The sequence below is a fragment of the Microtus pennsylvanicus genome, chromosome 12, assembly GCF_037038515.1.
Source record: "Microtus pennsylvanicus isolate mMicPen1 chromosome 12, mMicPen1.hap1, whole genome shotgun sequence".
In the NCBI taxonomy this organism is placed as follows: domain Eukaryota; kingdom Metazoa; phylum Chordata; class Mammalia; order Rodentia; family Cricetidae; genus Microtus; species Microtus pennsylvanicus.
Genome location: NC_134590.1, coordinates 17,324,509 through 17,341,158, shown reverse-complemented (window position 1 = coordinate 17,341,158; position 16,650 = coordinate 17,324,509). Strand labels below are relative to the sequence as shown.

Sequence of the window (16,650 nt, the reverse complement as noted above, 5' to 3'; positions counted from 1 at the left end):
AATGTGTTTCCTGGAAGAGCATGGTAGTTATTTTAGAGAGAATCTGTCAGTTGTTTTAGTTAATACATCTAGATGATGGTAAAGGCCATGGAAATCACAAATGTGTTATGAGGGCTGCCATGACTGTTGGGAGAAAAAAAAGATAGGACTGAGAACTGTCTAAGCAAACACAAAATGGAGTCAGACCTGCTCTCTTTTTCTGGTAGAGTTGGGTTCAGTGTATTCTCAGTCCTCTTCTGTAAAGAAAATCTGACTCTTCACTTTTTAAACAAACCATTTTCTTGTTTTTTCTTTTCTTTTCTTTTTTTTTGGACTGTAACTCAATGTCTGTTTCCTTCTGCTTTACCTACAAAAGCAATATAGCTGAAAATTTATAATAAAAACATAAGGCCTTCTATTTTCCTATGGTAAAAAGATTGATATTTCAGTGGTTATCATTATTCTGAAGTTTAATACATTGATAAATTACTATGAAATATAATTATGCGAAAAAGGAAAGATTCAGAATTGTTAGCCTTTAACGTTTTAACCTTTCACTGTAAAATACGTAGATAAACTAAGTAGCCTAATATCTTCAAAAACAAGAAAGATAATCTTGCTGCACCAGATAAAAAGTGTTAGAATTTGATTAAATAGCCCTGCCCGTCATGCCCAGAGATCATACCCAATGTTTTTAAGAGCCCTATTCTCTTTTTTTCTTTTCTGAGTTTACAAACAATTGGTAAATAGTCAAGCAGCATTTTACAGCAAGGAAAGCCATGGCTGCCACACAGGCCAGTAGGAATCCAATCACATCCAGAGAGTGGTACTGGTACCAGGTGAGGTTGTGTGCAAGTGGCCTCAGGTGCTTGGCCCCTTTGTGGCGCATGACAAACTCAATCCAGAAGATGGCTCTGTCCAGGGGTTTCATGGGCTGGTCATGGTGAATGGTCGACAGCCACATTGCATTCTCTTTATAACTAAAAGAAATATGATGGACATTAACTTAGAGAACAAATTAAAAACATACATGTATGTTTCCCCACAGGTAGTAAAGATGATTACACTAAATGTAGAAGGAAAATAAACTATTTTTTGTCACTCGTCATTAAAGAGGTCTTAGTATTCAGGCCAAAACCTGTGCACAAAATGATAAATACAGATGAAAAAGATAGAAAAGTCCCAGTATTTGTAAGCAGCAGACTTGACTACTAAAGCCCTAAATATAATTAAAAAATAAGTAGAATGGGCCTGTCATTTGGGTGTTCAACTAGAGTTATCTGGTAAGTAATCATTAGTTTGCAAGGTCTGTAAAGTTCATGTTAGTGTCAGAGTTTAGAGACAGGAAGTAAATCTCTGTCTACTTATCACTGTGGTACCTGTGAGAGCAAAGCCATGCCACTGGGACTGTTTTGGAATTTGTACTGACCATTTATCAGCAATTGATTGTCACTATCTGTGTGTGCAGCTTGTTTTACCTAATTACTCTGATAGTTCTTTCCTGTCCTTTATACACTCTTTGATAATTTGATTCCACTGGTAAATTATTATTATCTCAGAGAAACTCTTTTTCCTTTTTCATCTGAGGACATGGCTAATCCAGCCTGAATAATGTGTGCTATAGCATTACACGGTGGAATGGCAACAGAGGTAACATCCTTCCCTGATTTTATAAACATCATAGTGAGAGGATTTTGTTTTCTCATGTAAGAATGGCAATCTTAATGAGTTTTATAACATAATACATTATTTTCTCAAATAGAAGAAAACAAAGCATGTTTCAGAAAGCCATGGTTTATATAACCAATATCTCTTAAAATCTTAGGATTATTGTTTATAAATGTGTGCCTTTTATCACCTCTGTACAAAGTGTTTTGTTTTTATTTAATATCAGTAAAGAAGAGAAAAAATATAAAAAAATTCTGATGAGAAGAGAGATGGCATAATACAATTAATATTAATATATGTTCTGAAGATTTAAAAGGTGAGCTTTCCTACTTTGGATAGCTTATGTTTTAATTAAATGATTTCCAAATTATAATTTTGAGGAGAATATTCTATCATTGTTTTCCAAATAATGCAAACAATTCCTGAAACCTAAAAATATGCACACATTGAAAAGCAGCATCATCTCTCTCCTGCTGGTGTTAAAGGGATAAAATCTAAAGCCCTAGTTGTTTGCCATTTATCAGTAATGGAATCAAAATATTTGCCCAAAATACCTGGGGAGTATTAATTACTATTAAAATGAGAGTGTGATTGTGTCTGGTTCATTAAAAACGTAATTCATTATAGGAGAATTTTTAAAAAGCAAAGAATTATATGCAAAATGAAGTTTTGGTAGCATTTGTTTCACTAAAATAAGGTTTTAAAAATATGCAGTTATCCTAAAGAACAGGCTATGTACTTTAAATATTCACAATTCACTTATCCATTTTTAAGATTTATTTAATGATTCTGAATATTTTGCACACATTAATATTCTGTTCATTATGCAATGCCTGTTATGCATGGAGACAAGAAGAGGGTATCTAATATTCTGTTAACAGGACTATATAAGGCTTTGAGGACCCATGTGGGTCCTGGAGACTGAGACCAGGTCCTCTGGAAGAAAAGGAATTTTCTTAACCACCAAGACATATCTCAAATTTTGAGTTATTACATGATTTTCTCTACTGATGTCTAATGTTAAAAATCATAGCTGTGATAAAATGATTCAGATTTACATTTTAAATTAATGTCTCTCATCATAAGTATCTTTCTGCTTCTTCTTGTAATATACCTCTAGTCAATTTTAGTGATTATTTTCATTGTACTTATGAGTTATTTCAAAATTTTGTAATGTACTTCAAATTCTGGCAATTTTTTCCCACTGAAAAAAAAACTAAGAGGAAAATTGTTCAAGGGTGGTAGTATACATTTATAATCTTAGCCCTCTGAAAGATGAAACAAGAAAACTGAAATCTTAACAACATATCTCATCTCTATACGTAGTCAGACTCACCTAGGCAAAAACCCAGCAAACAATGAAAGTAATGTCCACTGTGACAATCATACTGATTTACATTTGCCATTATTATTTTTGTCTTTAACTGGCTTTTTGTCATTCAACAAGTAGGTAAGAAATAATGAATGTATAAATGAATAGCTAACTAAATAAAATGAGATAAAGACAGAGATCACTGGTAAAGCACATGCCTATCGTGCAAAATCACGTTCAAAGTTAGGACAAATACGTCAGTAAATACGTAGGTAAATATGGAAAAGGTTATACTCACAAAGGGTTGTTAATGACTGCCTTCAGTGCATTGCACAAATCTGAGCTGGACATAGTAGTGAATTCCAACCCAACAGCAGCACCTTTGGCTCTCATGTGAGCAATGTTATCACGTTGTTCCCCAAATAAAGGGATGCCAACCATGGGGATCCCATGATGAATCGCCTCATAGACGCCATTGGCTCCACCATGAGTTACAAAAGCTTTAGTTTTGGGATGACCTAGCATCAGATGAAAGACAGTAAATACCATTAGAAAGCGTAGAAAGGAAGCACAGAAAGTGGAAGGACTTTCTGTAAATATTATGTCTTGCTTCTGCATTTAAATTGCTTTTGTAGCAACAAGCACCTAAGTTCGCATACAACACAATGAAGAGTAGCAGCCATTGCAGGTGGCCAATGACTTGAAAAATGAAAACCTGCATGTCAATCGAACAATCAGAAATCATTTAGCAGATAGAGGAAAATACTGTGATAAAAGTCCAAAGAACATGTCAGAACACGTACTTTTAAAGAAACGGTGGATCCACTCCGTCTGGCAAGACAGTGTTTAAGGGAATAAGGGGCACATGGGAGTCACAGGAAGTATGCAATCACTTCAATTTTTAACCATTTATAAAAGAGTCATATTAAAACGAAATGAAGAATACTTCCTAATGGTATTTGGGAAATCTTTCCTTCATTCAGAAAAAAAGTGTGATATGATAAGTGAACGAGAGAAAAAGAGTTAAACTCTAGTAATTATAGAAAATTCTCTTGGATTATTAGATACAATTAAAGTATATACTTTCATTATGGTCAGGAATATTACTATAATAGTAAGAAATGTATACTCTCTTCACATTAAAACAAAAAATTTACATATTGATTTTCTATGACAAAACTCAGTTGCTTCCTGATGTGCTGTCTATCTATGAGACTGTAATTGACTCATCATTCCAGTGTTCTGGTCTTACCAAGAAGGTCATTCTGGGGGATCCACTCATACACACGAGTATTGGGTCCTAAATTTTTTGGTTTCTTGCCTTCAAATCTCCATAGAACCTGTTAGTTGTAAGACGATGCTTTATTACAGAAGCCAAGTTTTAAAATGTAGTTTTTAAATTTAGAGACTAAATAACTGAATGCCTTCCATAGGACTAATAAGAAAACCAAAGAAGAGAAACTCAGTAGTGAGAATTATAAAAAGACTGTAACAAACAGTATATTTCCTATGCTTGTTTTCATATTCATTCAAGTTTAATGTAATCATAGTTCCCCAAACGTTAGACAAATGCTATTGTATTAATGCACTTATTACGTAAAATTTACCTCTTCCCTGAATTATCTTTAGCATGCACAGAGTCCTCAGACAGTCTTCAAGAAGAAAGAGCAAGTGACTTGGAAGAATACTTTTATTCTTTGTACTCCTGCCAGCATTATTTCCAGAACACTGTAGTTCCACACTTCTAAATTAGTTAATGTAATTTAGGGTATAATAATACTAAGTTTCTGCAATTAGATCTTCTAAGACTTTATAGGCTCCACATTTGACCTCACCTTTTGTGGAATTTGTGCAAGGGCTGATGCAATTGCCATGGCCTTTTCTTCTGTCATGTTGCTGACCATTGACCCTAGAGAAAACACCACAACACCATGTTCTCCAGAACTCTGAACAAAGTCTTCCATTTCCTTTGAAGACAGAATTTGTTTCAGCATCAAATAACAATGGCAGGGGAAGTACTATGGAGAAAATGCTATGAAAATATTTTGATTAAAAATCAAATATTAATAGAAATTAGTAGAGGTATAATGCAGATAACACAAAACTTTCCTTCTTACATAGTTCTTAAATCAGTGTTACAAAGGGCTGTAGGTAGAACAATTCTAATGTTGTATATATAAAAATATGTAAGTTATTTAATTTAAACTCTTGCTTAGCTTATTTAGTGTTATCAGAGATTCTTAAGGTATTATATGCACATATATAAGTTACATGATAACTTGTAAAGTTGTTAGGATATTTGCAGTGTTTACATCACAATAACTGATGCACATAGTGACTGTGAATTCTGATTACTTTGTATGGATGTAAGAAAACATGCTGTATAGTGATAGAGATGCCCACTGTTATGACTCATCACTCAACTTCCAAGATCTGAATTTTGCTTGAGAAAAGGAAGGCATTCACTGAGCATTTGAAAAGCTCTGAGTAACAACTATTTGTGGAGAAGGCAGAAATATTTAACATAGAATTTGACTTCACAATAGCTTACAGTGAGCCAAATCTTGATTATAAAACATAGCAGTATTTTATTAATTATTGTCATAGACTGTGACTCATTGATTTGTCTTCTTTTCCCACTTTTATCCAATGATAATAATAATGTAAGTTTCCCTTTATTGGAACTTCAATACTCCAGGAAACAAAATATTTCCTGCAACAACTAATATAATATTGAGTCAATCTATGGACTTTGAAAAGTTATTATGAATTTAAATTAAAGAGTATTATTTGGTTTTGTTCAATAAAAGGCTATAATTCTATTAGCAGAAAATTTTTTTAATAAATTAAATTTAGGGATTGTCTTCACTGAAAATAATAATTATTATTAGGTTTTCACATGGAGTGCATATTTTCTCTGTGGTCGTTTTATTACTTAGCTGTGATGTTAAGAGAAACAAAAAGAGCTTTAGTGCAGTGGTTCTTTTGTTTTGTTTTGTTTTTTGAGACAGGGTTTCTCTGTGGTTTTGGAGCCTGTCCTGGAACTAGCTCTTGTAGACCAGGCTGGTCTCGAACTCACAGAGATCCGCCTGCCTCTGCCTCCCGAGTGCTGGGATTAAAGGCGTGCACCACCACCGCCCGGCCCTAGTGCAGTGGTTCTTAACTTGTGAGTTGTGACTTGTTTGAAGTGGCCTGTCAAGACTATCAGAAAACACATATTTCCAATGGTTTTAGGAATTGAGACACCACTCCTCAATCCAGTTCCAGGCGGGTCAAACCACATGCAGATATGCTCACAAATGAGTACTCAGAACTGTATTAAAGAGTCTTTTTTAGGAGGGTTGAGAATCACTCTATCCTAAGGCTTGGCATAGACCTTAAAAATATACATCAGTAATATAAATCTTCCAATTTGTATCCTAAGGAGCAAAGCTAAGATCTCAATGATGAATGCTTTAAATTGCAGAGTGTAAGTAGGAAATACTAGTTTTGTACAAAATGTTACTGAGAACATTTGTAGTATTGTGGACTGTATCTTCATTTGAGCCAAAATACTAGTGAAGTACTTTCCATCCCCATCTTACTGTCTAGATGTACACAATTACTTTTAAACAAATCTGTAAGGTAGTGTTCTATGATTATATTTGAAAATATAACAATATTGTGGAATACTTTTTCTACTGAACAACATACTTAAAGTGTCTTCAAATATATTAGATAATAAGTATTATAATTTGAAGATAAATTGTTTCCCACAGGAGGTTCAGTCTGAAGGATTTGGGTCTAGATAACTGCAAATTTTTGAAAATTTCTGAAAACTTTAAGAGGAAACCTAAATAGAAGAAATATGTAATTGGAAACATGCATCTCTTGGGCGCTGTATATTGCTCAACCCCAACTTTACTTGCTGTGTTCTATAGAATGAGTAGCTTCTGCCATATACTTCAACGGTCATCTAACACAGTCCCAGAGTCAATAGACTCTGAGATTTTCAATAATTCCAACTTCTCTTCTCATTGTAATCTTTCCTTTAAAACCAGTTTTCGTAATAAAGATTTTGTTAAGTGATAAATCTTTTCTTTCCTAAGGAGTTTTATGATGGGGGTGGTTGGCAGAAGCCATGTCTATACTGTCTATGCACACTTCAGACCTTTACATGGGGGTATCCTATCTACTTTACAGTGTTTTAATGATGAGTGAAGCTTTCCAGCATGATGAATTGAACTGATTTAATATTGCTGATTCTTCTGTATATTCCCAAGGTCTCTGTTGTTCCCTTATTGTAAAAATGCAGAAACATGTGACCCTATAACAATTTATCTTTTTCATTGGTAGGGCTCAATACCTCATTTCGTATATCTTTTTCACTGAAAGAACTGAAACAATGAATTTGATCCATTTCCATTGAAAATGAAACCAAATAAAAGCAAACAAAAAGGCACTTATTTACCTTGGGCAAGGGTTTGCTAGGTTTGCAGTGATGTCCGCCAATAAAATCAACATTTGGTAAGATTGGGCGAGGAAACTCCAAATCCCAGTAGGACCTAGTAAGCCACATTTCTGCTTTCTTCATCATCTCAGCTAATGTAGTAGGTCTTCCTAAATAGAGAAAATGAGGTGGTCAGGGAAAGCAAGGGAAGAGAAGAAATGATGGCAAGGTTGTCTTCAGAATATACTGTTTTCCTGAAAAGTGTTAAAATAATTTGTGCTCAATTATGTAGAAAGTGTGCATTTATAAACAAAATATTTATTCAAGTATAACGTAATTTATGTGTGTAATTTATATGTGACTTATACCATAAGTTAATATATGTGTTGTAGGCAAACTCAAAAGAAATTCAATGTCGCTAGCTACCTCAGTAAGGAGCCTTCAGAGACTCATTAAGATAAGCCTCCACAGAATTAAGTTAGTACTTCCTTCCTCCTTAAAGATTTTAATGCATTACGTAAATATATAAACAAATACTCAAGCTCCAGACAAAATAAAACCACCACAGCCATAGACACAACTTGTCCCAGCAATTCTCATCCTATTTCTGAAACATAACCAGCAGCTCCTTGGTTTTCAAAGTGATTTCTGAATTTGATGCCTGTGTGAATTCATAATCCCCAGTACTACGTGTACATTATAGTAAGAACTTGCTAGTTCTTAATATGCTCCCACTTTATGTCAAGAACTTGATCGTGTTTACTTATTATATAAAAATTAGCCATAACACTTGGAAAATGTACAGAAATTATGAGAATAAAAATTTATATTCACCATTAATAGCAATTACCTCTTTTAAAGAGAAAAACTTGGACTTAAAGAAATAGCAAGCAAATTCATAAACAGCCATACTTTAGAAGATTTGATATATTGAGATAGTTACAAACAAAGGAACTTGTAAAGGAATACACAGTCATTAGAAACCTCAATTAAATTTTTCGAGTCTGTGTTTAAACAGACTATTACAGAGTAATTCCTTCAGGACATATATGAAATTCTTAAATAAAAAAATTGTCTACATAAGATCATCATTAGACTAGTTTATATCACTCTCTGTTCTACATGTGCTAAGATTATTTCCTTTATACATGAGAAATACTGAGCAAAATGAATAGGTAATGGCTTATGGCAACCCTGCAAGTTTTACTTGATCACATGACCTCCTTGGTCATTTGTGTACTAAGTGATTCTATCTGATCAATGATATCTGAGTGCCCACTTTTTGTGAAAACATAGTATTCCAAATCATTTATTAAATGCACCTGTAAAAGACAAATGCACCTTATTTTAGAGGCATATAATAATAGATAAATGTAATGAAACTTAGCCCCCTCATCTAAAGATAAAAAAGTTAGTTAACTTACCCAAAATTTCAGTGTAAAACAGACCCCATTTCTTCTCAGTAAATGGCTCGAACCAAAAGTCAAAATAAAGCATGCACATCATGTTTTCGACCCTCTCCATGAATGTCATTTGACCACTTAATCCTGACATAATAATAGGTACATAGGAAGGAGGGAAGATAAGACCCCCACTATTCTTTTCTATTGCATAGCCAGGAAAATAGCGAATGCTGTACACAAAGGGTATTTGGAGTATTTCAGCTATCAGCTCACCACACGGACCATGTGGATCTGAAAGAAGGACATCAAACTTTGATTCTTGTAGCTTTGTCATAAGAGGCTTGTTCAAAACAGCTTCTTTACAAAGATTTAGCCACAGATCAGAATATTGCCTATATACTTCATCAAGTGATGGAAAATATCTCAAGCATGTATCTCGTGGTACTTCATTCATCCAGCCAATGACCCACTGAGTATAAAAAATTTCCAGATCATCTCTACTAATAGATGTAGGAAATGTTTCAAATTTAAGGTCAGGTGACTTCTGGGGATCAAGAAAGATGGAAGCTGAAGGTCTCAGAACTGTCACTTCATGACCCCTCTGTGCAAGTTCATCAAGTATTATCTTTAGATTCATCCAATGACTGAATTCCATTGGCCATACCAATACCTTCCCACAGTTCCCAGGTACAAAGTAGCAACTCATCTGCAGGAGCAGCAGAACAGACATCCACTTCACAGGCATTCTTTGAAACCCCAAGACTCCTGTTAATGTAACCTTCTCCTTCATTATAACCTGTTGATATATACCTCATTGTGCTTAATCTGAGTGAAAATTAAGCTGTAAGTTAAAATATAACTTGGGTTGAGAAATATTGACATATCAAATTATTAGGCATAGCATATTGACTGAAGTTATACATTAAGTTAGTTAATGTATACATCGGTGTGTTTAATGTATATTTTGTGGTGAAGTGTGTTCACTTAGTACTGTGTGGGAAACATTCTTTCTGAAAAGATACAGCACAGATAAACACATGTATCTGTTCACCTAGAAGAGAAATCCTTGAGTGATCACACTGAGGAAAGTACCAAAGTCCAACTTGTTAAAGCAATGCATTCATGAGAGGTTTTCGGAGCTGGAAATCATTAAAAGAAGCAAATATACTGTGGCAATATTGCTCCTCCAAATGAGACAATAGGACAGTCTCAGGTCAAAGCAGTAAATTAGGAAGAAAAAGAGTTTCTGTGTTAGAATATGAATAATTTGAAACAAAAAGGTAAATTTGAAAAAGTTAAAAGAACCAAGTACATATTGAAATTAAACATGCAAATATTGCCGATATGGATGGAGAAAATTAAAAATTATCAAAAATAATTCTACACAGTTACTTCTGGAAATATTCTTTTATAAAAAGATAGAGATATTCTGACAAAGACATTCAGAATATCCTATATATTACATCGAAATCACCATCTATTTCTTGCTTTTATCATGATGTCAAAGTCCAAAACACAGAGTTCTGATATCAGCATGAATAAATTATTAACCTATTACATAGAGTTCTTTTAGAGTAAGATAATAACTCTCAGCAAATATCTAAGACTATATCACACAGGGAAATATATTTAAAATTCTCCAAAAGACAAAGTTAATACAATATACCCAGACAAACAATGCTTTAGAATTCAAGGAGAGATGGATGTTTCTGAAACAAGAAATATTAAAGACAACTATTACTATCATAAAACATATATCTGGGAATTCTATACTAAAGGCAAATTACACAAAATAAAATCATAAAAATAATGTAAGATAAAGCTTAATAGTAGAGTAAAAACAAAAAGAAAGTGGAAAAGAGCAAGAAATTTTTCCACACAGAAAACAAACAACTCAGCAATACTGAAAATAAAAAAAGGAACAAACATATACAAGACAATAAAAAATGGACAACATAATGTATTTATTTATATACAGATAACCACACTGTGGATAATGAATAAATTCTTCAGTGATTTTTTGTTATGTGTAATGTAGTTAAAGTGTAAAACAGGGAGCGAGTGTGTAAGTAAAATTAAAATGATATAAATAGTACGTGAAGAAATTTGTGAATGTTCTGCTCTTCTGACTGATAGTGTGACCATTGGTAATTTATTAATTTTCTAGAAATTGACTTACAATGAATATCATTTTTCTAGTACTTTATCCAAGGAGAGTTTGCATCCCTGAATTATATTTAAAGATATCTAATTATTTCATTGAATGCCACCACCTATTTTTGCAGTATTTGTGAATCAATTCAATCCTATCATTTCAAATTTTGTCTATTTTTCTTAATTTACATCATGCCTCTACTAACTGTTTTAAATGTCATTTCATCAATTTTTTGTTAATCTGACATTAATTGATCTCACTTCTTTCCTAAAGATTATGTGCCACTATTATCATGACCCACAATTTTAAATTAACAATACTAAAAAGACCATTTCTGCACCTGCAAGAAAAAGTGATGAATAGGAAAACTTCAGGAGAACTCTTTCTATGTACATATACACATACACATAATATATGCCTATATGAATATCTATCTATCTCTGAGATTTGTCAATTCAATCCATTATATATTTTATTTTACTCTTAGTTGATTAAGGTAAATTTTCATAATAACTGAGATACAAAGCTTTGTTCTTCTCTATCATATATACATAAGTATATAGAATGGTGATGTTTTTAAAAAATGGCCTACCAACACTTACTCTAATAAACATTTATCTAGTTACTTCAGAAACAAAATTGAAGCCTTGCTGATAAAATTTCTAATTATCTATTGGGACATAGTTAATTAGATAAGTGAATGACCACTGGTGTGACTGAAGATCCAATGTCTAAATGTGAGCTTCTCAGAATTTCTGTCTGTTTTTTGTTCAGGTTCATCATTTTCAGGCAACTTAATGCTTCTTGCTTGTGTTAGTCTTACTATGAAGGTATCTACTTAGTACTAGGTTAGTTTCTAGGGTACTAGGGTACCAACAACATTTAAAATGTTAATAGATGAGACTTTTGAAATATAATTTTTATTTTCTTCTCAGCTTTATGACTTCCAATTAAAACAGATGAATAAATTCTTTGTCACAGATAAATGGTATAAGTTCATTTCTTGCATGAAGTACAAAGCAAAAGATCAACTTTGATTATGACATTAATGAATTACCAGAAGGAGGTTTATAAACAAAAAAAGATGGTGGAATTTTCCTCACAACATTTAAAATATATTTATTGTCTTAAGTTGTGGTATGTTGGCATACTGTGTGAAGATGTATTGCTGTGATTGGTGTAATAAGAAGTTGAATGGCCAATAGCTAGGCAGAAGTCTGAGGTGGGATTCTAGGAAGAGGAGGACTCTGGGAAGAAGAAAGGCAGATTTGCCAGGAGATTCTGAAGAAATCGGATATACAGTACAGAGCAGAGGTAACTGAGTCTCATGACAGAATGTAGATTAATAGAAAAAGGTTAATTTAAGTAATAAGAACTACTAGGGGAAAAGCCCAAGCTAAGGCCGAGCTTTTACAATTAAGTCTCTGTGCTGTTATTTGCAGTCTGCAAGTCCCAATGAGAAAGTATTGCTATAGGCTTAGCATAAAATGTGTAAAACATTTTGTTTTTAAAAATATATTAATAAGGTAAAAGGGCATTAATGTATTCTTATTCTAGAACAAATTATGACTTTAAAAATTTTTACTTCAAATATATTTTTAAAATTGAGTGACATATATAAAAACACTTTCTATTTCCTGAACAAAGTTATAATTGCTATTAGTAAAAATTATTTCAACTGTCTTATGTCTATCCCTTTAGTCAGGGCATATTCAGTAAATCTCTACTTCCTTACCCTGTATTTTCCATTTACTAGAAGCTGAGCCGTACATCCTAATTCCTACTTCTTTGATTCTTCCTGTTTTTTACTTCTATAAAACCCCATTTGCCATGTCTTACAGGGTTGGGTTCAGTTTCTCTTGAAATGTCTTCCTCCTACTTCTATAGTTTGAATAAATTCTGTCTTGCCAACATGCAAAGAGATCATGCCTTTCTTTCCTATGATAGACTTTGCAGTTAATTTTAGTAAAATGATAGTGCTTCTGACAAAGCTCTATCAAACCTTAGGCTTCCTTCTCTTATACTTTAAACAGGCTGATGGTTCAGTAAATATCATTAATTTTAAGATTACAGCATTCATAAGTCAGCACTAAATTATTTAAGAAAACTATACTAAAATTGCTTAGTTATTAATGTTTATGTAAAAGGAAATTATATAAGTATATCAAACATTCCAAAGTCCTCTAAAAATACAGAGGATTATCTTGCCACAACTGATGCACAGAGCTGGGTGCAATAAAATACTCTGTTTTATCACACACAACCTTATATCACAGACCAGATCTCAAAGAGCTCACAAGTAGATGATTCATATTAGTGGTTAATGCCGAGTCATCAATAATGTATCTCTTGGTATCACATTAAATAAAGAAAGAAAAGCACATCCCCTTGGCATCATTTAACCAAGAGGGAGTCCAGATTTAAATATTTTTTTTCGCACTCCCTGTGTCTTTAGTTCTTTGTTGCATGAGTCTGAATCCGTGCCTACCTGAGGCTATGTCTGCCTCTGTGATGACTGTGTCCTTGTTGAAAAGCATAGAAAACACCACATGGGAAGGAATGGAATACTTCACAGAAACTTTTTATACAGTTTTACAAGGGATTAAATCACTGGCTCCAACTAATTTCAACTGGTCAGACAGAAAACAGTACTATAAACATCACTGTTTCTCAACCAACATCTGCATATGGTTGCTTTCAATCTTTATGATGGGTTTCAGGAAGTTGCTTTTAACTTGCATATTTGCTGCTTTCAGAAAATGATATAAATGCATTGTCTGGATGAGGAGAATGGAATAGAATGTAATTTAAGATTATAGTTAAACCTTGGCTAGGATTGTAAAAGTTGATTACATAGGAAATCCAAGGCAAATAAAGCTGATTGCTACATTGCCTTTTAAAAGTCAGGTTGAATGAACAGTTTGAGCACAGGGCAGCCGCAAATCTTAAGTCTTAAGTGACCTCAAGGTGTATTATTAACTTTGACTGAGAGGTCTAGCAAAAGTTCCAGTCACTCAGAACATAAGAGATATTTTCAGAATATTGCATTGCCGCAACCTCTCCTCATTCTCTTTCTTTCTTTCTTTCTTTCTTTCTTTCTTTCTTTCTTTCTTTCTTTCTTTCTTTCTTTCTTTCCTTCCTTCTTTCTTTCTCCCCAACATATTTATAAACAAATGAGCATCATTTTATTAAGAATTTTTAAATACAATCTTTTCTCATTTTACAAAACTATCCCAGTTTCCACTCCCTCCTCTCCTCCCTCCCCACTCTTCTTCCCATCCCCCTCATCCATTCCTCAGAAAGGTTAAGGCTTCCCATGAGAAGTCAAAAAGTCTGACACTTCACTTTGAGGCAAGACCAAGGCACTAAGCAGCATTTTGTTAAGGCAAGAAAAGCAATGGCTGCCACACAGGCAAGTATGAATTCCCGCACATCCAGAGAGTGGTCCTGGTACGAGGGGAGGCTGTGTACAAATGGCCCCAAGTGCTTGGCCCTTTGTAGCTCATAATAAACTTAATCCAGAAGATGGCTCTGTTTAGTGACTTCATTGTCTGCCTAAGGTAGTAGCTTATAATCACTCTGCATTCTATTCATACATAAAATGAAATAGATGTCATTATGAGTATTTTTATAGATAATAAAAAGTCCTCACACGAAAAGTGGAAACAAAGTGTTTTATCCAGTAATAATTATGGAGGTGTCAACTAGAACACAAAGCATAGAAACACAAAAAAGAAAACATAGAAAATAATAATTATTTCTAAGCTACAGTTTGGACCTGTAAAACCTCCCAAACTAAACAATCAAATTGTGGTATGGGACAATTGTATTCTGTCAATTATATTTTTAAAAAACGCTGATTGGTCAGTAGTCAGGCAGGAAGTATAGGTGGGACAACCAGGCAGGAAGTAGAGGCAGATCAAAGAGCCTTCCACAGAAAAGCAAGATGGGACTGCCTCACTGAAAAAGGTACCAAGCCATGTGGCTAGCATAGACAAGAATAATGGGCTTATATAAGTTATTAGAGCCAATGAGAAGCCTGAGCTCATGGGCCAATCAGTTTACAGTTAATGTACACCTCTGTGTGATTTCTTTGGAACTTAATGATTGCAGGGACCAGCCAGGACAGAAACTCAGACAACAAAAATGAAAATGAGGTATCTCTCATTTGGGGGCAATAAAACTTGAGTTAGCTGGTAAACAATTATTAATAGGCAAGATATGCAAAGTTCACAATTCAGAGATAGGAGAAAAACCCCTATCAAGTTCCCAGTGTGGTGCTTATGAGGGCAAAGATGAAAATGAGTTGGAACTGACTAGGATTTTGTACTGATCTTTTACTACTGATTAATTTTTATAACTATAAATGTGCATGACTATATTATTTACCATAAGAGAGACTGATTATGACCTACTGCTTAACAATACCTGTCCATCATTGTTGGATAATTTTTTAAGAAGCAAAGAAAAATGAATTGAAATGTCAATATGAGTCAAGCTTCCGTACATAACCAGACACTTTGTAAGAAGCAAAACAAGCAAAAACAAAATACAAACAAACAAACAAAACCACCAAGGTTTACTTGTGGTGCTCTGTCATACTCTCATTTAACTCTGCCTTTATCTTTGCTTCCACTCATATGTCTGCTTTCTTTTTATTAAGATAAGAACTAAACAATTAAGATCATGTAGTCATATATGCCGTTTGCTGTACCACGAGTTAGAAGATTTTTCATTTTTGTGGCCTAGGTTCAGAATGACCTACAAAGTGTCTTTGTCTCTGTCTTTCTGTCTGTCTGTTTCTGTCATCTCTCTGCACTCCTTTTCACAGCTAACAAAATAATTTTTTTTGTCTCCTGATTCTGCTGATGTGTCTGGGTTTTCCCTCATGCTCCTCATTATGATCCAGCTTTTTCTCCCACATTAAAATTATTATCTGACAGAGAAAAGAAACCTATCCAGACTCCTAGACAACAAGAATGCCAAGAAATACATAAGAAAGTATGAAACAGAGGCACATGGTAGGCTGCAACCTCAACAAGCCAGCCATGCCTTCCACAGTCACCTTGACACAGCTGGAGAGGTCTAGGAAGACAAGCATCTGATAAAGTGCTTCCATCCAGACTGCCTGTTCGTCTGCAGTGCATTTTCTTAATTGAGGATTGATTGACTGATATCATTGGGCCTAACACACAAGGATTTGGTCCACCTCTGAGAAGATGGTAATAAGTTGTGTAAGAAAAAGCTGAGGTGGAGAGAAGAGTAAGAGAGAGAGACGTGAAAAACAGGGCACAAGTGATCTTATTGGGGAAATGGTAAAATAAGAGCTCCAATTAGTGAGGAGGGATAAATACAGAAAAGAAAGGAAGGATAAATAAGAGTGAGGATGTCAGAAAAAGTCACAAGGGATATTAGTAACTATCTGTTTTAAGAAACCCTGTAAAACACACACACACACACACACCACATGCTAATTTTTTTTCCAACTGGGCTTGCAATGTTTTCTGTAATAAACAAAGAATATCGAACAAGAACCTTGACACCAGCCATGAAAGCCCCTGTGAGTCATGAGCCAGAGTTGAACAAGATACTCTCTAACATTACAGGCTATTGTTACTGCCCTTGGTTGTCTCCTGGAGGTGTGTCCCTGGCGCTGAATACATCATGTACTTCAGAGACAGGGCTTAGAGAGCCCTGAGCTGAA

General features: G+C 34.1%; 1 protein-coding gene across 1 annotated transcript; it reads right to left on the bottom strand.

The window, feature by feature from the left end:
• Window positions 1-234: 234 nt before the first annotated feature.
• Window positions 235-9,544, bottom strand: LOC142832626 (UDP-glucuronosyltransferase 2B17-like). Its single transcript, XM_075943227.1, has 6 exons — window positions 8,813-9,544; window positions 7,410-7,558; window positions 4,795-4,926; window positions 4,212-4,299; window positions 3,258-3,477; window positions 235-959 (listed from the first exon to the last, which is right to left on the bottom strand). The coding sequence occupies exons 1-6, from the start codon at window positions 9,534-9,536 to the stop codon at window positions 683-685; spliced, it is 1,590 nt and encodes a 529-aa protein (XP_075799342.1). The 5' UTR covers window positions 9,537-9,544; the 3' UTR covers window positions 235-682.
• Between the last annotated feature and the right edge of the window lie 7,106 nt (window positions 9,545-16,650).